This window comes from Rhinolophus sinicus, chromosome 7 (genome assembly GCF_057876585.1).
Source record: "Rhinolophus sinicus isolate RSI-liver-muscle chromosome 7, RSI-T2T, whole genome shotgun sequence".
Taxonomy (NCBI): Eukaryota; Metazoa; Chordata; class Mammalia; order Chiroptera; family Rhinolophidae; genus Rhinolophus; species Rhinolophus sinicus.
This window is the reverse complement of record NC_142507.1, coordinates 32,089,302-32,110,278: the sequence shown is the minus strand read 5'-3', so window position 1 is coordinate 32,110,278 and position 20,977 is coordinate 32,089,302. Positions and strand designations below refer to the sequence as shown.

General features: G+C 39.3%; 1 protein-coding gene across 7 annotated transcripts in view; it reads right to left on the bottom strand.

Annotated features, from left to right (window-relative positions):
* The window catches only part of RIPOR2 (RHO family interacting cell polarization regulator 2), a 188,158-nt gene that overhangs the window by 40,062 nt on the left and 127,119 nt on the right, over positions 1-20,977 (bottom strand). For all 7 annotated transcript variants that reach the window (XM_019716819.3, XM_019716820.3, XM_074318944.2 and 4 more), the window contains exons 2-8: positions 16,420-16,546; positions 12,083-12,238; positions 11,267-11,345; positions 9,778-9,801; positions 8,644-8,697; positions 5,312-5,461; positions 1,774-1,837 (exon numbers count right to left, since the gene is read on the bottom strand). In XM_019716819.3, the coding sequence (XP_019572378.2) occupies positions 1,774-1,837; positions 5,312-5,461; positions 8,644-8,697; positions 9,778-9,801; positions 11,267-11,345; positions 12,083-12,238; positions 16,420-16,546 (654 nt within the window). The remainder of the gene's footprint in view (positions 1-1,773; positions 1,838-5,311; positions 5,462-8,643; positions 8,698-9,777; positions 9,802-11,266; positions 11,346-12,082; positions 12,239-16,419; positions 16,547-20,977) is intronic.

The window sequence follows — 20,977 nt, the reverse complement described above, 5'->3', positions numbered from 1 at the left end:
ATATCTATAAATATATATGTATATATTTATATATATATTGCATATATATATATATGCAAAAAAAAGCAGTAGTTCGCTGTAATCAGAAGTGTCTGGACGCTGATGGTAACCACTTTGAGTACCTCTTGTAATTGCAGAAGTCAAACGTGACTTTTGGTATCAGTATATATTGAGTATTATAATTTTAGTCCAGTTTTCCTTTATTAAAATGTGTATACATTTTTTTGGTGCTCTCTCTCTCTCTCTCTCTATATATATATATATGTATATATAGATATAGCTATATCTACATATATAGATAGATATATATATAGACATAGCTATATCTATATATATCTATATATTTATTTATTTTCCAGGCCCCTCCCCACAACTTGCTGGGATAAGGGCAAGGCCTGAGTGGTTATAGAACCACTGACTCAGGTGAGGACCCAAAATGAAGGGAATGGACCTAAAAAACTGAAAAAGCACAAATGCTGACCTCAGTGGTAAAGTGTTGAGACTTAACCTTGAATAACAAACTGCTTCACTATCATATCTGCTAAAGAGCAGAACACACCATTTTGGGGGCTGAGAGTCAAGGTCGTTTTATTCCAAGTCTACTCATGTCATGCAGAGTACTTGACAAAACCGTTTTTCGCCTGAGTTAGATGACTTATTCAAAAATGAAGCTCACCCCCTTCTCTATTCCCTTAATTGCAAAAAGGACAAGAGGGTGATTAAATCCCCATTAGCAACTGAGGGATCAAGCTGCTAAGAAAGCTCAGAATACGATTTGCACAAGCACAGCCTTCTTTGCTGTTGTCAAATGGGCCAAAACTCAGAAAAAAAATGTACTTGCTGTGATGGCTGCTTACTTGACAGCCCTGCTGGTCACTGAGCTGTAAATGTGACAGCACCTGGGTGTAGTATAAATCAATAATGCTTCTAGATCAAAACTTTCTGGAGAAAGACACCGGGAAAAAGAAGAAAATGCACAGTCCTCTGGGGGTTTAACAGGGAAATAAAATAAAATTAAAAAATTGAAGGTAGTTTACAAGGAGCATGGAGCATAAAGGAACAATTTAAATCCCCCCACGAAGAAGCTGATAGACAAATCTAGAATGTGTGACGTTCTGCACGACAACGGTTTCTACGACAAGTCAGTGGCAGGACACAAACAAGGAGGGGTCTGTTTTAGATTAAAGGAAAGCTAAAAGATACACCTAATGACCAATTGTGATGTAATTTGATTTGAACAAACTAACTGTACAAAGCATTTTTGAGACAACTGAGGAAATGCAATAATGGAATGGATTAATAACAAAGGCCTATTCATTTTATTTGATGTGATAGCACTTAGCATTGTGATTCAGTAAGAAGATGTCCTTATGCTTTAAGAGATGCATCTTGAAGTGCACAGGGGTAGACTCACATACCTAGGTTTCATTTTGTCAAAAGACTTCTATTTCATCAAAGGAAAAACAAAGAGAACAGATGAAGCAAATGTGGCAAAATCTTGCTCATTATTAAATCTAGGTGATGGACTTATGGGGGTTCATTGTAAAATTCTCTTCACTTTGTGTATGTTTGAGATTCTGTCATAAATATATAAGTGTGTAGGTAAGTCAAGGACGAGAAGGCTCTAGAGCATCAATAAATGAACATAAGCAGGAAAGAGAGTGAGTGGCATACAGTGTCTTTGCAAGGAAAATAAAAATAGCGTGTGCTCTCAAAATACAAGGAACTCTGTGGAGATGGTTTTTCACCCTCCCTGAATGGGGAAAAGAATACCTTTCATCTTGATGGAGAACTCCCCCAGCAGATTCTCCAGCTCTGCTTCAATGGTGCACATATTCTGGGAAGGGTACAGGAGACAGGCGTTAGAGCTAGGTTTCTTACACGCATGAGCTCAAAGCACGTGACATTCTAACAACTTGAACAACAAGAGGCATTTACCTGCTTGCAATGAGCTACACAGCACTGCCAATGAAACATTCTTGACAAAATGTTTAACCTAGGTCTAAGCAAGCTTTTTAGAGCATAGAACAAGTTAAATTGTATCATAAACACATGAATCCAGAATGTGGAATATTTTATAAGATGTGTCCTGGATTCTACAAAAAAGCAGTATCATGGAAAAAAATTCCAGACAAGAGAGACCAAATTAAATGTGTTAACCTGGATTGCATCCTAATTTGAAAGATAATAAACTAAAATAGTTGTAAAAGACACTATTGGGCCAAATAGAGGAAATTTGAAAATGCACAGGATATTTGTTAACGCTATGGGATGACTGCTAATTTTCTTAGTTGTGATAATGGTATGTGGTTATATAGGGGATACACATATTACATAGGTTACCATTAGTATCTGTGCAAAAAATATTTATGGGGTGAAATATCATGATATCTACCACTTACTGTCAAATGACTCAGCAAAAATAAATAAATAAATAAATAAATAAATAAATAAATAAATAAATAAATAAATAAATAAGAGCTTATGGAAGCGGGGAAGCAAATATAGCAAAATGTCACCAATTGTTAAACCTAGGTGAAAGTATGTGGTGTTCAATATCCTAGTCTCCACTTTTCTGTAGGGTTGAAGTTTTTCTTTAAAAAATTTGGCACAAAAAGAGTATAGGGGCTCAATTCTACTCAAAGTGAGTGAGGCAGAGTTCCTGCTGCAATGCCACAGCACCCCAAAAATGATTCCTGGGTCTGACCAGAGTCTGTCTTCTCACTGTAATGTAAGGGAACAGTAGAGGCAGAAAGAACGACACCATTTATGCTTCAGGTTAGCTATGTAACTACCTTCACCTGACTTGCTCAGTATCTGAGGATCTAAACAGAGCAATCAGAGGTAGAAATCAAAAGGAGAAGTGCTGTGGCCAGGGGCTGTCTCAGTGAGGTTCTTCTGCAGCTTGGCCAGTTAAGCTTTTGGTGCCGTCTCTGCTAACCTAAGCAGCAGTCCCCATCCCAGCCCCTGGAGTGGCCTCTTCAGGCTTGTCCCGTGGCAAGGCTGGAGGCTTGGGGTGGCCTCTCCTAACCCACAGCCAGCTCAGTGAGTATGGACAGAAATGGCTTTCACACGAGTATTTTTTGCTGAGGATTGATTTATAAGGCTAGAGGTTCTGATTCTTATTTGTTCCTTTGTTCATTTGGAGGTCCCTCTCCTGAAAGCTTTTAGTACCTCAACAAGCTTAGCAACGCTGGGGGGAACTTCCTGAAGTTTGAGCTCTGTGCAGCTTGAAAGCTTTGAAAACAGTCTCGGTGTCGTAAACCAATTTTCTCCCTCAGAGCACTGGGCATCTCCGTGATGGAATGAATTTACGGTTTCCAGAAATATCAACAATGTTATCATATATGTCAAGATTGCTGCCATGTCTTGGAAAATGGGGGGCAGCTAGTTTAACACTTGAGGACATCCATGGTCAGAATTTTCTTCCGTCTCACCCAAGTACCCATTGATGAATATTGCTGCACTTGCAAAGGCACCCAGAGCATCCTGCCCTAACTGTCCTTTGTGATAAAATCCTGTTTGTTTTTCTTGGTTATGTGAAGGTACAAAATCACTTGATGCCAAGTGATGTATGAAGCCACAGAAGTCCCGGACTTCTTTTTTCTCGAAGGCAGCCCTTCCTCTTGCTGAAATTACACCCTACATCTTTGAGTTTGTGAGCAAAGTATGATGCCATGTCTTGGCCCTTGACCAAAGGTGGGTATTTCTGAAATGACCTGCAAATGTTCAAGGACAGGCAGCTCCTACAGGCGGCGGGTCAATTATCTGCTTGGGGACTGTGAACAGCCTCTATAATTGGCAATAGCTCTTGATTTCAGAGACATGAAGAAATGAGGTCTAATGAATTGGGGCTGCTTCTAAGCCAGAGGTTCTCAACCTGTGGGTCCATCAACTTGGGTGGGGAAAAAATGTCCCTATGTCATGAAGATGGAAACAAGCCATCACAGTATTACTAGTGCCTGTGACTTTGACACTGACAGAAATCATATATATGTTCATATCACAACATTTCTTGCAGATACCTTGAAAAATCACTGATATTCTTCACTCCTTTGAATTTCACAATTTCGAATAACTAGTGCCACTGGCATAGATCAATTTAATTTGATGTGTTAACAAAGCAGCAACATAGCATTGTATCACACATTTGATTTTTAAAATATTTTAATAACTGTACTGATAATAATGAAACAATTATATTTCAATGTAATTTGTTTCCTTTGAATTCCTATGTATTTTAGTTTCTGCATTTAAAAAGCATTATTCTGAAAGAGGCACTTAGGTAAAGAAGCCCAGTTTTAGACCATGAAGAGACAAAGTTAGTGTAGACAAGAGACAGTGCTGGAGTGTACATACAAATCGATCCTGCACAAGTCATCCAAGAGGTTCCCCCCAATCCCCATCCCCGCCAATCCCAGGGCTGAGACAGATGCCCACCTCCAGGAATTGTCCAAAGACCCCCATCAGGCTGATGACTTCACTCATGAAATTTGACCTCTGTACGACTCATGGGATAGTGAGAAGTGCAGCTTTAATAATTCAGTCATTTCATCAAAGACATTGGTATTAGGTGACCCAGGGAAAAGCAAAAACCTCCCTGTGTCATGTATTTGGGCCCAGAAGACAGTGAGAAACCAGGACAGCACACTTCTGTTCAGTGTCCTTTGTCTCATTTCTTTAAGATAGAAGGGGAATTTCTTACAATAAACTGATCATAGGCAGAAGGGTTAGTGACACCCAACACCCATGGCGATCTTAACCACAAGGTTCAACTTCTGGGGATAAAGTTCGATGAGACTGTATACTAGAATTTGGAAGTACATTTAAATGAAAGAAACCAGGGCATTGTGACTTAGTCATTCACTGAAATCATCAAAAAGCGTTTGTGGTCCACTTGTGCAGACACTGTATAGGGCAGCATGGAGCACGCACAGAACTGCAAGGCTGGGTCAGTGAATGGCTTTGTAGTGACTAACATCTTGTGGTTTTACAAGTGCATGAATAGGCTTATTACAAGACACCAGGGATGATTCCCTGACAGGTGACTCTTAGGGACTGATGAAGGCATATGCTCTGGAGTCCAGTGAAGGCACTAAGAAAAATACAACCAATGAACTACCCAAGAGTCATTTTAAACAATTCTACTGACAGCCTCAAAAAAGAAATAAAAAGCAAGAGAGGCAAATAGTAAAATGTATCTCTCTGAAGAGCAGAATGAGGTTACAGGTTGCCATCCCTTTTTCTTGGCAATTACCCACATTCACAGCAGGCCAGGTGGGGCTGGGCAGCTGAGCAGGTGAGCACATACCTCTGTGTACTCTTTGTAGCTCCGGTTGATCTCTGACAGACTCTCCCGGGCGGCCTTGCTGGCAGGCGACATTGCAAAGGCTTGCTTCATTTTGCTGGCACCATCTTGGAGGCGTCTTTGGATACAATAAGCTTCATAGAGCTCATCTACCTGCCAGGATCAAACAGGAAACACAAGTGAGGCAAGTACTGACCACACTTGAAAACAGTTACATAGGTCATTGTTAAGTGCTTAAAGACACTGTTCCAGGGCCAGCCGGGCGGCTCAGGCGGTAGGAGCTCCGTGCTCCTAACTCCGAAGGCTGCTGGTTCGATTCCCACATGGGCCATTGGGCTCTCAACCACAAGGTCGCCAGTTTGATTCCTTGAGTCTCCCAAGGAATCAAGGGATGGTGGGCAGCGCCCCCTGCAACTAGCAACGGCAACTGGACCTGGAAGTGAACTGCACCCCCCATAACTAAGACTGAAAGGACAAGAACTTAACTTGGGTAAAAAAAAAAAAAAAAGTCCTGGAGTACACACTGTTCCCCAATAAAGTCCTGTTCCCCTTCCCCAATAAATCTTTAAAAATAAATAAATAAATAAAAAGACACTGTTCCTGACCTCAATGAGGAGACTCTTGGAGAAGTGTCATCCTTTTAGACAGATACCTATCATTTTTGTTTTAGCCACTATGATTCATTTTCTACTTCAAAGCAGATTTTACTCTAAGTCTTTTTACCCAATTACACAAGATGAAAATGAACTTAACATGCGTGGACTGTGTGAGACTATGGGGTAATGAAGATAGGAGCCTCCTATATATGCAACAAACACTAGAAGAGTTTATATAGTTTCACACGAGGTGGAAACTTTGTAGTATACTCGGCTATTACCACTGTATTTTAAGACAGAGTGTCACAAGGTGATAGTCACACATTCAGATTTAGCATTTTTTTTATTAAAAAAGAACTAGAGACTATTTACTGAAAATGATTTTTGTGAAGTCTTGCTTGGCTCAACAATAAAGAGAGAAAATGAAGTTAGGTTATTCTTAAATTAGGGTGAAGCACAATTGTCAAAACTTATCCAACTGAACACTTAAGAACTGTGATATTTCTTGTATCTAAATTATACCATAATCAAAAAAATAAATAGAAGCAATGGAAATAAAAATTTTCCCTGCTACACCTCTACATTTATGCTTCTAAACAATCATATACCCTTTGCAAATGGCTACTGATCACACTCTATAGAAGCCTGTTATCACTTAATGGTTCTCAAGCAGGGATTCTCAATCACCCAAGGATATTTTGACACCAGGGGACGTTTGGCAATATCTGGACACATTTTTCAGTGTCACAGCTGGGAGGTGCTACTGGCATCTAGTAACTGGTAAAGGCCAGGGATGCTGCTAAACATCTATAATGCAGAGGACAGTCCCCCTACAACAAAGAATTATCTCCAAATATCAGTAGTGCTGAGGTTGAGAAAACCTGTTCTAAAGTTAATTCCTGATGATATTTATCTTTGTTGTCTTATACTATTGTTCTCATCAAATAGCAACCTATCTTAGCCAAATGGAGTTAAACTTTAGGATAAAGGATAACTGTACTCATCTGAGCAGAAACCGGCCCATCTGCAGGCAAGCATCTGCATTACCTATAAGCCAGCAGTGGCTCTCATCAAATAAACTAATTAACTGACTCATTCAATTAAATATAATTTGTTAGGCACCCTGTGTATATGGTGCTGCAAAGAGAGTACGACCAACCTTTAACAGCCACTGGGATTGGCATCTCTAACAATGATGCACACAAGATGGATAAACACACACCTGCCTAATACTGATTTGGTTTTCTTGCTTTTTTCAAATTAAACAGTGAGTAACTTGTCAAAGCTTGCCTGCCACATAAATACCTTCTAATGGATGCCATTAATAAAAATGCAGGTCAAAAATAAAACTATTTTTGAGTTTAGCAGAAACAGAAGCAATTTCAGATCTGCCTAGGTAACAGATACCTTTCAAAGTGGGAATGTACAAAGGTAGTAGCATATACATATGGAATCATCATAGAATTTTAAAAGAAGATTCTTAGGATCATCGAGACTGAATACATGCACCTCCCGAGCCCCACTTCACAGAGTAGAAAGCCAAGGTCCACACAGATGGTACAGCCCAGTGAATATGATGGGGAAACTGACTTTAAAATGGTTCCCTGCCACGTGGAACTGAGTTAAATGGTGGCCCCAGCAGAGAGAGAAGTCCCCAGCCTAAGCCCCAGCCCACTTCCGCATAACCCCCTCCAATCACCTTGAGCCAATCACCAGATGACACCTACCCCGTCCCGGACTCAAGGAAGTCCCCAACCCATAAAAACCTGCTCAAAACCTTGCCAGGGGCTCAGTCTTTTGGGAAGGATCCCGCTGAGCCAGCTGGCGTAATAAAGCTGTGTTCTCCCTGATCTCTGCGTGCCGCTAGAGTTTCTCAGTCCTTGCCGTTTTTCTGCAACAAATACGGGGCAGAGCTGTGACTAGTACCTAATGCTTCTGACTCCTAGTAGAGAGATCTGCTAAACCCCGCAGTCTCTCCACTTGGAAGAGAGTTTGATGTGTGTAGATGGGAACAGGAATTGTGACTGGTGTGATTTAGTATCTCCCAATGGGAGACTTTTTCTAGGTTGCACTAGTATCTCCTGATGGCGTTCAGAACAAGGATGACAGCCCTGCTCCCCACTAGACTGACTGGACCATCCATAAGCTATTTGTAGGGTTCAAGGCTGGATATCAGGGACCCTGACAAACTGGTGCATGTCTAAGGGGCACTAAAGATGAAAAGATAACTGGAAACCATGCCACATAAAGAAGAGTGGAAGGAGCTAAGAACTTGAGAAAGATTTAGGGAGGTACTGACAGCTGTCTTTAAGTGCTTTAAAGGCCTTCATGAAGAAGTTTATGTGGTACAGGTTGTATGTGGGACCATACTGAGAAGTTAGGGAAGCATGACGTTTTTGTAGGGTCAATTTGGTTCAGTCTTATCTCTCACCAGACTATCTTGAGACCTAGCCCGCCCTCCACCAGGCATGCTGCGTGTTACATGGGAATCTCTTAATCGTGTTTGTTGAACTGAAGTAGAGTCATAGCTGTGCTAGATTATTAGGCTCTCCAATCTCATTTCTTCTCTATTTTCTTCTCTATTTTTATTGCCTATTGGAAGACTTGATTGCGAATCAGCGTAGGAGTCAATTCAATAAGAAATTCTCCATGGACTAGATGCTATGCTTAGGCCAAAGTTGTATTGATCAGTAAGTAAGAACTGAAAAACAGAGGCAAAGACAACAGGAATTTCAATACCTTACTAATGTGAAACTCCAGGCGTCTCATGTATCTCTCAATCGTTTTAATTTGCTGGAATTAAAAGAAGAAGTTTGAGAAAGTACAGCCATTTACAGTTCAATTAATCTAGATATGTGAGAATATCTTTATCATCTCATACTCAAAAGAACCAGAAAAGGCTAAATATTTCCCTCCTATCTGTTGCTATTTTAGAGATTCCCTAGTATTAATTTGGGAAGTATTTTTAAAAAATAGTGAATAAATATTCTGAGAGATAAACTTGAGTTGGTTATTGGAATCCTTGTGTTTCACATCAAGGGAGTCCCATCAAATGGAATGCACTGGATTTCTGGCAGCAGTATCATATTGGAGTATAACTGAATTCCTTTATAACAACATATTTTATTAGCTTGAAGATAAATTTTTTTCTCTCCACATTTTAGTGTCTCTGAAATTGAGGTGCATTTTACAAGTGCCATTGCCTGTGCATTCTCAGAGATAATCACAGTTATTTATGTGTCATCGCTTCATTTGAGTATACATATTATTATTACATGCATTAAATTTAATTACTCTTTCAAATGTTTGCAAACAGATTATACTATAATTCAGCATTAAAGGCATTGTATATGAAAGGCATGGAAAGAGACAGCATCATATATAACTAAAAAAATTACATTTAAAACAGGCCTAAAAGCTTTGTTACTAAATATAAAATATAAATTTGAAGTGGAAAGAAAGGACTGTGTCATAGTTTAACTGGAATCATTTTTTTTTTTCGTAGTGGCACATAAAATAATGGTGTGTTTTCCAATCAAAGATGTCTTTGATTTGATGAAATATGATAGTTTACATTTAGATAGAAGACAGGGAAGGACTTCCAAACACTTTGGAGTTCTGAAACTTTTCAGCACACTGAAAATCTTACAGCCAGGTGGCATTTTTATGAAAGTGATCTTAAACATGTATTGGATCTGCAGATCACAGTACTTATTCATCATCTCGTTAGATAAAAGCATGAATTTTTCTGGGATTAGAAAAATCATCAGTTCTCTAGTATCTTACTGTTATCTAAGAGGGGATCACTGGCCTCTACTCAAGGACACAGGGTTTTATTTTTCAGTAACACCCGAACACGGAACAATAACTTACCTTGTCTAGGTCATAGAGCACGCCCTAAAATAAAAAAAAAGGAGTATCTGGATTAAAACATATCTTTCTCAAAATTGTTACTGAAATTAGCGGAGGGTTTTAATCTGTATTTCTGCGTTGTCAGTGAAATAATGATCAGCCTCGTAAAGTTCACTGAGTTTTTTGATATTTGCTTTAAAAGAGTAAAGCTCCAGGTTATTTTAAATACCAGTAAGAATACTTTTAAGAGACCCTATTTATTTATACTCCATGTCTCCAGAATTCCATCCAGTCCTCTCTGCCCTTTGGGAGCATTAAGGATTTCACATGCTTTGAGCTCTTCTCTCTTACATATTGAGGGGCATATAAATTCACGTTCATATTTTAATTTTTTAAGAATAAATAATATAATAAAATGTAACAATGATATATGTGTTAAAAAAAATACTTGCCTTCCTGGTTAAACATGTAAAATTGGTACTTATGGAGGGTCCTTGAAGGTGGTGATGTGCTTTTCACAAATTATTTTTAAAGCAAGTCCATTTCCTGTGTGCTCACAGTATCACAGGGGAATCAGTACTTCCCCACATCCCCCATGGAGAGGGCTTTTATGGAATGTTATATCTTTCCTTCCACTCACCATTGTTCTCCAAGGAGGGACACTGGTTGCCCATAGAGGATGCTCAAGAGCATTCAAAAACTCTGAAGGCCATTCCATAAGGAGCTCCACATAGATAGAGGCCATTTATCCTCTAACATCATTAGGAGATAACTTCTATAAACCCTTAACTTCTATAAAGCCTTTAACCTCTAGACATTGAAAAAAACAATATGCATTTTAGCACATCTCCTAAAAAAGAAAAAATCGCAGCTATTAATGGACAGCTATACTTCCTGGAAATATGTAGACTTTCACTGGGCTTTCTGATGCCCTGAAACATTAAGATATTATCATTTAGAACTGAACAAAGTCATTTAAAATCATGTATACGTTAGAAACACCTCTCCAACCAGACAAGTTATCAAAATCATTAGAAAAGAGGAGACTTGCAAGCATCTCAAAGAACGCAACGTGCAGTCCAACTGGCGCACGGACGCCTCCACCTTCCCCTGTTGATCCAGCCTCCTTTCCTTCTCTGACGTCATTACCTGTTACATCTTTCAAACGCCAGCGATAAAGCAAAAGTTCTGGGTTCCCAGCTCTGTACTAACAATATGCTAGGGAAATCCCGACTTTTCATTTCCTTTTATTATTCAAGGGAAGGGGTATAGGGAGGTTTTTTAAAGTATTTTTTCCTGATTATAAAGTTTATCTGCATAAATGTGCTTGGAAAACACTTAAGCATATCAAGAATAAAGCATTCAAATACATCAGGAAGCAGATAGTATTTTGCGCCTTGGATCTGCTTTTCTTGAAGGTTCTTCCTCATCCCCATCCCCATCTAGTAAAAGATACTTAGCTAAAAAAAAGAACACTGTGTTAACATCTTGATGACTGGGTGGTACCTACCAGGCGAGAGTTTCTTCTCATATCTTTTAACTGAGCTGTCAACTTGTCCAACTCCGTCTGGTGAACCTCCAGATATTCACTGCAAAGACAAGACAAGATATAATTATGAACTTTGTGACTGTCAAGTGAAATCTGGTGTTGCTGACCTTTTCCTTCTGAAAAGATTAAGAATCTGAACCTCACTTTGTGGAGGGCAGAGTTGGTGGGGAAGAGGCACTATATTTTACCAATCTCTCAACATTATGAAAGCTCTAGTAATTGCATCTGATACTATCCAGAAGATCAAAAAGAAGAACCCCCATGAGGTTGAAAGCCCAGAACAGAAAAAAACGATGAGGAGGGAAAGGGCCAGAAAAATATGGAGTCCATCCTAGGACTGGGCTCACAGAATTCTATTTAATGCAATACAACACCGACTGTAGATGTGTCACCAAACATTGGGGAAGTTTTATTCTGGATAAATAATCCCTATAATATACTTGTGAAGGTTTCAGAACCCTTCTTCAGCAAGCTTTAAAATCGATCTGCCTGTCCACCATGGTTTAAGTGGAATCCAATACCATACAGAGTTCAATATAAACCCATTACTCTTTCAGGTCTCCTTCAGTGTTACGGACATCATGTTGAAACCCAATAAATTTCACATTTTTGGGACTCATTTAAGGCTTCCTTGATGATGGTACGAGAATAAAACATCTACTACAGAAATAGACATTTAAAAATTATTTCATAAACTTGTTTTACCTTTGACCCCCACCTTCCCAACACTCTAGAAAGGAAAAAGTTTCAATGCATTGTTAGGTTTCAGGTTCTTACTCAAGTCCACTTTTCAAGGCCCTGTAAACCTGTTCCACCCTTTTAGGTTGAGGCTCTTTGGGAGGGCTGTTGTTTTTGTGTCCTAAATTGTGCATTTTCTTCAGTTTGGCCTGAGGCTTCTTGAGAGCAGAGGTATTTTCAATGAAGGAGTTACATCTATGGAAAGAGAAAAGAAATTGTGAGTCTCAGGCATCCAAAAGGATTTGACGAAAGAAATTCTTTTTAATCATCTGTGTTTGTATTTGTGTCTTTTGGGGAAGGTAACATTCCCTTATATATTAATAGATCTGAGCCATCCTACACCAAGTTTCTTGGTATTAGATTTAACTGCTGAAACCTGGAAGCTTTGCTGGGCAGCAGCCTCCCCGAGTCACAGCCTAGCTTCAGGTAATGTGCACTCTGAGTAAAAACATATCATGTCACTGAAACCTCATAGGAAGCCAAGAACAACACCCCCCCCCCCCCCAAGTAGAAATAATGAACAGGCAGAAGGATATAAACCAACTGAAAAATATGTGCATTAGGCAACGTCAAGTACAAGCATCTATTAAATTTGACTAGGATGTGAATGAATGCCTTTTTGATAAAGTGCCATAAGTATGACAAATGGCTAATTTTGTACACTGTTAAAATAAAAAAAAGCACAGAGCTGCACTGATAGCTTTTCCTTAAGCTTTATTTTTATGGAGCACATTATGTTTAGGTATTACATAAAACTCAACATCTCTGTTAGTGGCAGGGGGGCAGCCCAGTGGTGAGATGGACACCCGATAACTTGCACTCAGACTACTGATCTGACCAGGAGACCAAGAGGCCAAACTGCTCCCTGACCCAGCTATCAATTGAAAAGCATGAGCTCTGAATCATTAGGTACGTGCTATGCACCTCACAAGTTAATTATTAGTTATTTTCCTCTGCTATCACTGCGTGCACCAAAGCAGACTATACAAATCAAAGCACATCAGGCTCCTCAGAGCATAAGACCTTTATGATGTTAGAAAATCTGAAAACAAACTTCACTTCATATTACCTATTTCACTATCTGTGATTTCTTTCTTGAGAAAGAAATCTATTTTCCTATTTTAGATGAGGGGAGAGTCCAGGGAAACTGGAAGACTAACTTTCCCATGTCTGAATGACATCTGCTCTTCAGAGGCAGTCTTTATTCACTGCATAACTTCATACCAAACAGTTTCCAAAATCTGGATGCAATGGAAAATGTGCTTCACAAAGGGGTGTGTGTGTGGTGGGGAGGTGATTTCAAATTCTATTACAAAGCTATTGTAATTAAAATAGTACGGTACTGGCATGAAAACAGACACATAGATCAACGGAACAGCATAGAGAGTCCAGAAATAAATCGATGCCTATATGGTCATTTAATCTATGACAAAGGAGGAAAGATAGTGTCTTTCACTATCTTTCCTAGGGTGTTGGGAAAACTGGACAGTGCATGCAAAAGAATGAAGCTTGACTACTATCTTACGTAATACACAAAAATTAACTCAAAATTAAAGATTTGAACATAAGGCCTGAAACCATAACATTCCTAAAAGAAAACAGGAGATAAACCACTCAAACTGGTCTTGGTGATGATTTTTTTGAATCTGACACCAAAAGTAAAAGCAACAAAAGCAAAAATAAACAAGTACAGCTTCTGTACATCAACAAAATAAAAAGGCAATGGGAGAAAATATTTGCAAATCACATATTTGGTAAGGGATTAATATCCAAAATATATAAAGAGCTCATACCACTCAATAGCAAAACATCAAACAATTTGATTAAAATGGGTAGAGGACCTCAGGAGACATTTTCCCAAAGACATACAGATGTTCAACAAGTACACGAAAAGGTGCTCATCATCACTAATCATAAGGGAAATGCAATTCAAAACCACAATGAGATATTACTGCACACCTGTTAGAATGGTTATTATCTAAAGGACAAGGGATAACAAGTGTTGGTAAAGGTGTGGAGAATAAGAAAACCCTTGCATACTGTTGGTGGGAATGTAAATTGGTGCAGCCACTATGGAAAACAGTATGGAGGTTCCTCAAAAAAATTAAAAATGAAACTCCCATATGATCTAGGATTCTCATTTCTGGGTATTTGTCCAAAGAAAATGAAAATACTAACTTGAAAAGATATACGAGATGTGATTTAAAAATACCATGAATGTTTAAATAAAAAAATTTATCACAGTAAAAGACACATTGCTCTCAATCCCCCTCAAAATACTCCTCTATGATTTGAACACACTTATTCCATCATTCTTGCCACTTTCTGAAGCAGTTCTGGAAGTCCTCTTTCGTGAGTGTCTTTAATTGTGCTGTCGTGCTGCCTTCATGTCTTGAATTGGTTCAAAATGTTTACCTTTCATGGTCATTTTGACTTTGGGGAAGAGCCAGATGTTGCATGGTGCCAGATCCAGTGAATAAGGTGGATGAGGACACACCACAATTTTTTGTTTATTAGTTTCAGGTGTACAAAACAATGTAATAGTTAGACATTTACACCCCTCACAAAGTGATAACCCCCTCCCCCAATCTACTACCCTTCTGACATGGTATACAGCTGTTACAATTACATTGACTTTATTCCCTATGCTGTACTCCATATCCTGTGACTATATATATATTAAATTATGGTTGACATTCAATATTATTCAGCTTCTGCTTCAGGTGTACCATGTATCAGTGGTCAGATATCTACACAGTCCATGAAGTGGTCTCCCTAATAAGATAAGTGCCCATCTGACACCCTACAAAATGTAATGTTTTTATTTAACAGAAATTGCCATACCAGAAGCAATGTGTGACATGGAGCCTTTCTATTGTGATAAAAAAAATACAGTGAATGCTGCTGATGAATGCCATCCAATGGAAAGACAGGGATCTTCAATACAGGAAGGGGTGCACGGAACCTTAGTAACACTGTATGACAAGTTTCAACTTGTTCGGTGCAGTCAGTTGGGTGTGAGCTACGGTTGAGAGAAGGTGTGTTTTAAAGTGTGCCGTAAATCATCCTCCATCATGACATTGTTCCGTGTCATACATCGCTTCTGTTATACGGCAATTTCTGTCAAATAAAAACATTACAGTGTGTCTTCATCCACCATATTCACTGGATCTGGCACCATGCAACTTCTGGCTCTTTCCCAAAGTCAAAATGATTTAGGACATAGAGGCAGCCACGACAGCACAACTAAAGACACTCACGAAAGAGGACTTCCAGAACTGCTTCAGTAAGTGGCAAGAGTGATGGGATAAGTGTGTTTGAAGCGAGGGCGAGTATTTTGAGGGGGATTAATGGCAGTGTGTCTTTTACTATGATAATTTTTATTTATTTAAACATTCACCATATTGTTTGATCACACCTCGTATGTATCTCCACGTTTACTGCGGCATTATGGAAGCAGCCTGTGTCCATCAATAGATTAATGGATAAAGAAGATGTGGTACATATATACAATGGACTATTATTCCGTTATAAAAAGAATGAAATCTTGCCATTTGTGACAACATGGATGGACCTCGAGGGCATTATGTTAGGTGAGATAAGTCAGAGAAAGACAAATACCTATGATCTCTTATATGTGGAATCTAAATAAAACAAACAAAAACCCCCCAGAAGCTCATAGATACAGAAAGCAGGTTGATGGTTACCAAAGGTGGGGGTTGGAGGGGGGCTAAATGGGTGAAGGAGATCAAAAGGTAAAAAGAAAAAAAGGTAGCATTTCAAACTAGAGAGAAAAGGACTACCATATATGGTGTTGCAATGGATATATGAAAGACCTTTACTGTTCTGTAAGAAAATACATCAATATCTACCCCCAAAATATGTAATAGACTTGCCTTAACTGGTTATTCCCAAAGCAAATACTAAGGGGGAAAAAAACTTATGAAAGGATATTTAACCTCATTAGGGATGATATAAGAGACTAGAGAGATTTTTAGAAAATGCTCAATATCAACAAATGTATGAAAAAAATATATTTTGTTGCTGGTTAAAGGATAAATGGGTTCAAACATTTGGAGGCACTTTGGTAATATTTATCAAAAGACCTTAAAAAAGGGTGGAGGGGTGGAGGTAGGAAGAGCTATATATGTGTATTAGTATCTTAATCTAAATATTCAGCCATCTTTTTTTTTTTTTTTGTAGGAGGAGTTCTAAATGCTAGAAAAGAAACGACAGCACTTAATTTTGGTACGCTACATCTTTGGTATATTACATGTGCGTGTTGACAAGGCCACATGCCCACAGACCCTCTTCACAGAATCAAAGCTTGCATCCTTCTCAAGCTGCATCCCAGGAGAGAACCACGCATGACTTGCCTAGATCGTCTCTCCTGAAGGCCGCTGAACCCCGCAAATGACTGGCTTCTAATGATGCCATTGGGCCCTCCCGGTGAGAAGGACTGGGATCCCACAAACATATTTTCTGGGAGTCGGGCTGGTAGTCCTGTAAGACAAGGGAAAGATTATGGTAAATTACAGGCAGGTTCAGACAGAAAACACACTAAACTTGTCAACAGTGAGAAAAGGTGTGACTCGAGGTCTGGTGGGGTGAGTCATGAGGCTGTTAGATGCTAGTAAAGCTTCTTTCTGCCACGTTCTTTTTAAGCCAAAGGGTTCACTTTCAGGTGAAAAAACAAAAAACATAAAACCACCAAACCTACCTCCTGAGACATAAATAAAAATAAATTACACGCAATTATCAGTCACTTTAGGTATCCTTCAGGGATTTTATAACAAAATAAGTTTTCAACCATATCTTCAGAAAAGCATGAAAATTTTGTAATGTTGACCTTCATTCAACAACAGTAAAAACACAGAAATAGGCCAAGTCAAAGTTTCAGCCAGGTCCTGCATCACATTCAAAACACAGTCAGGTCATAGGGTAGAATTTGACACTTAGAAGTCATAAGACTAAAAACACAAGGTTTCTTTAGAGATGAACTTACTTAAATTTGTTCTCTCTTTTTCTACCCTGAAGTATATTTGGAAAGATAAGATTGTATCGCTATTGTGGCAGTGCAAAAGAAGAGAGAGAGAGCAGTCACAAAAGCAGTGATAATCTAGGTTATGATAAGAACCTGAGAAAAGGGGGGCAGCTGGTTAGCTCAGTTGGTTAGAGTGTGGTGCTGATAGCACCAGGGTTGCCGGTGCGATCCCCACATAGGCCAATGTGAGGAACAAACAAACAAACAAAAAAACCTGAGAAAAGAGACAAGAAAGGAAAGAGGAAAATGCACCAAAAAGCCCACCCCAGTTCAGTCACTTAATCCCTTTGGTAAAGGCTTACCACGACTGACCAAGATACACTGTCAAAACACAACTTCAGCTAGACAGAAGCCCAAGGTCAGCTCCTCCAGAAGATTAGTTCCTCTGAAGCCTGCCTTAGGCTGTGAGGTTCTTCTATTTCCTTGAGATCAGGAAGAGTCAGAGCACATACCACTATCTTAGCAGGTGACCTCAGTCCAGAGAAGGGGGGCTCTCAGGAGAAAGGAGAGGCAACTACAATCCAGATTGAAAAATTCCACAGTGGACAGACACCACACTGCTGAGTTTGAATAGCATCAATTGCCCTTTAAAGACTCGGCCTATGAGAAAAGCTGAAAAACGACAGCAGCAGAACTCTGGTAGTCCATCTAGATGTGATGGAAAAGCCAATTTCATTATATACACCTTACTCAAAACGATTCAAAGTAGCTCTGCCAAAGGAAAAGAGGCTTGAGTGAATAGTTTCCCCAGAGAGGACACAGCCTCCTCCCCCGTGCTGCTGCAGGTCTTTAAATCCCCTTCGCCCCTCACCACCAACCCCAGAAGAAAGCAGCTCTGGGGGTTCTATGCATTCTTGCAGGTATTGGTGCCGACTCACTAGGCAATAGGCTTGTTCTCTGATCTGGGTGGCACGTGAATCCCACCCATTCTGGTGAGGGTGAAGTGGAGGTGTGGAGGAGGGAGGGAAGCATTCTCTAGAATTTTTAAGGTAACAAAGTGGAAGTATGTGCGTGCAGTAAAATGACCATCCAGTGCATGAACGGCAGGATAAAAATGCAGCTGCAGATAAGGCTCTCTGTTATTTCTCTCCACTCCCCAGGCTCAAAAATAATCACGATTCACTTAAATCCTTAATGATGCTCTCCTAAGTGCTCTTTGTTGCTTACTGAAAGGTCTGTCTACTTTTCATTGAAAACAACTTCTTAGGTTCATAAACCATGCTTGGGCTACCTTTGTGTCACATGCAAACTTGTAATAAATATCAAGAAAACACCGTACTTTATGTTCTTTCTGTGCTCAATAATTTTATAACCAAAACCCATCTTACAGTCTCAATATGGCAAATTTTATTAGCATTGTATCTCACTTTGTCAATTATTGTTCAATAGGTCTACTGCATCATGGAACTCTTTGATCACAGGAAGAGACAAAAGTATTTGAAATATTTTAACTGTATGATTGTCTTGTATTCCCTAGAAATTATGTTTTTTTAAACCAAAAAAACTTTTTTCTCTTATTCATTGGATCACTAGTTTCAATTCCAGTATTGATGCCTGGTTCCCACTTCTAGGCATTCTGATTTAATTAATATGGAATTTGACCTGGGTATTGGGATTTTGAAAAGGTCCCCAGGTGATTCTGATGTTCAGCAAAGAAAAGAAAAAAAGAAAAGAAAAATGATGCCGAGTTGGTTGACATTTTAAAACTTAAAATAATCTGCTATAATGTCTCAAATCCAACTTTTAAATTATGCTATTCAGTCTTTTTTTTTTTTTTTAAAGAGTTTACTGGGGAAGGGGAACAGGACTTTATTGAGGAACAGTGTGTACTTCCAGGATTTTTTCCAAGTCAAGTTGTTGTCCTTTCAATCTTAGTTGTGGAGGGTGCCGTTCAGCTCCAAGTCCAGTTGCTGTTGTTATTTGTAGGGGGCACAGCCCACCATCCCTTGCTGGAGTCGAGTTGAACTGGCAACCTTGTGGTTGAGAGCCCACTGGCCCATGTGGGAATCCAACGTGCAGCCTTCGGTGTTAGGAGCACGGAGCTCCAACTGCGTGAGCCACTGGGCTGGCCCTGCTATTCAGTCTTAAATAAGCCTCTCTTTGCAAAGCTTAAATGTCTTGTTAAATGAATCAAACACAAGAAAGTAAAACATATGAGCTGGATTGTAAAATAACTTTTTCTTCCTCTTTTTCTGTAATAAGTAAGAAAGATTCTTGAGAACAAAACAAATATTTGTCCTAGACTCTAAGACTATAAAATGCTTTGGGGTGAGTAAAATCCTCAGAAGCTTTTCTTATTTACATGTTGAATGGATGACCACTGGGAACATGTCTGGATAAGTGTTTTCAAAGTTCTATTTTGCCTTTCTGGTCTCAGAAATGATGATTATCTATCAGGAAATGATTTGGAGGAGACCTGGTTTAAGCTGAGATCTCTATCCTGCCGTTAACTACCCTGAAGGCTAATAGCACCACCCATAAAACAAAAAAGGTCATAAAATGAGCCTGTGTGCACCCTTCACACAAAGTTAGGGTCTTGGAGAAAAGAAGAAATAGTCTGGGATGGAGCAGAGCTGAGCAATGAGGAACAAGAGCATACAAAAACACCTTCCCACCCCTAACTCTGAAGTAATGGGGAGAGTTCTTTGCTGCTAGTCTTTCAGCTTCTGCAGTTCTTCCCCAGTTGCAAGTTCTTTTGCAACTTCCTGTCATCATCTTTTTGACAACTCCACTCCCACGTCCTGGCACCCTAAGTCTTCAGGCTGCTCTCTGGCTTTCTAGAAGTCCCACAGACCCATCTCTGCCTCGCTTCCAGGCAAAACCTCCGCTGAAGCTACACTACTCATTTTCAAGCTTTAAGGATTTCAGCCAGTAATCCATGCCAGCACCATTTGCTTTTTAACAGGAGATGCTCCTTGGGACCAAGAGCCTTCACCTAAAGAAAGGACTATAGTAGAACTGCAGTATTATTGCTGGTAGGCATGTAAAGTGGTACCCAAAGTTTGCAGGACAATTTGGCATTGTCAATTTAAAATGTAAAAGATACTGGTTCTTTAACATATTACAGCTACTCTTTGGTATCTCTTGTAGAGATAAACTCAAGTTCACAAAAAAGCATATACACCAAGACATGGAAACAGCCAAAATGTCCTTCGATAGATGAATGGATAAAGAAGTTGTGGTATATATACACAATGGAATACTATTCGGTGGTAAGAAAAGATGATATAGGAACATTTGTGACAACATGGATGGATCTTGAGAGTATGATGCTAAGCGAAACAAGTCAGACAGAAAAAGCAGAGAACCATATGATTTCACTGATATGTGGTGTATAAACCAAAAACAACAAAAGAACAAGACAAACAAATGAGAAACAAAAACTCATAGACAGAGACAATAGTTTAGAGGGTAAGGGGGGTGGGGGGTGGGAGATGAGGGTAAGGGGGATCAAATATATGGTGATGGAAGGAGAACTGACTCTGGGTGGTGAACACACAATGGGATTTATAGATGATGTAATACAGAATTGTACACCTGAAATCTATGAAATTTCACTAACAATTGTCACCCCAATAAATTAAAAAAAAAAAAAAAAGAAATCTATTTTTTTTCTGTTGATTTTCCTTAGGGATAGTTTAAACCAGATTTGTTTTAAGTCAGATAGAACCCCTCCTTTACTTTTCCTCAGCCTGCTTGTTAAGATGACACCATCAGAGACATGAAAAGAATTTGTGCATTGGCACTTGACATCTCTTGCTGCTGGGAACCCCTTTACCACCACGTGAACAGATTCTGGAGAAAGAAAGACAAGGTAGTAAGGGCCCTGAACTATTCCCAGCTATCATGGCTGAAGCCCCTGATATGTGAGCAAGGCCTTTCACTCCAGT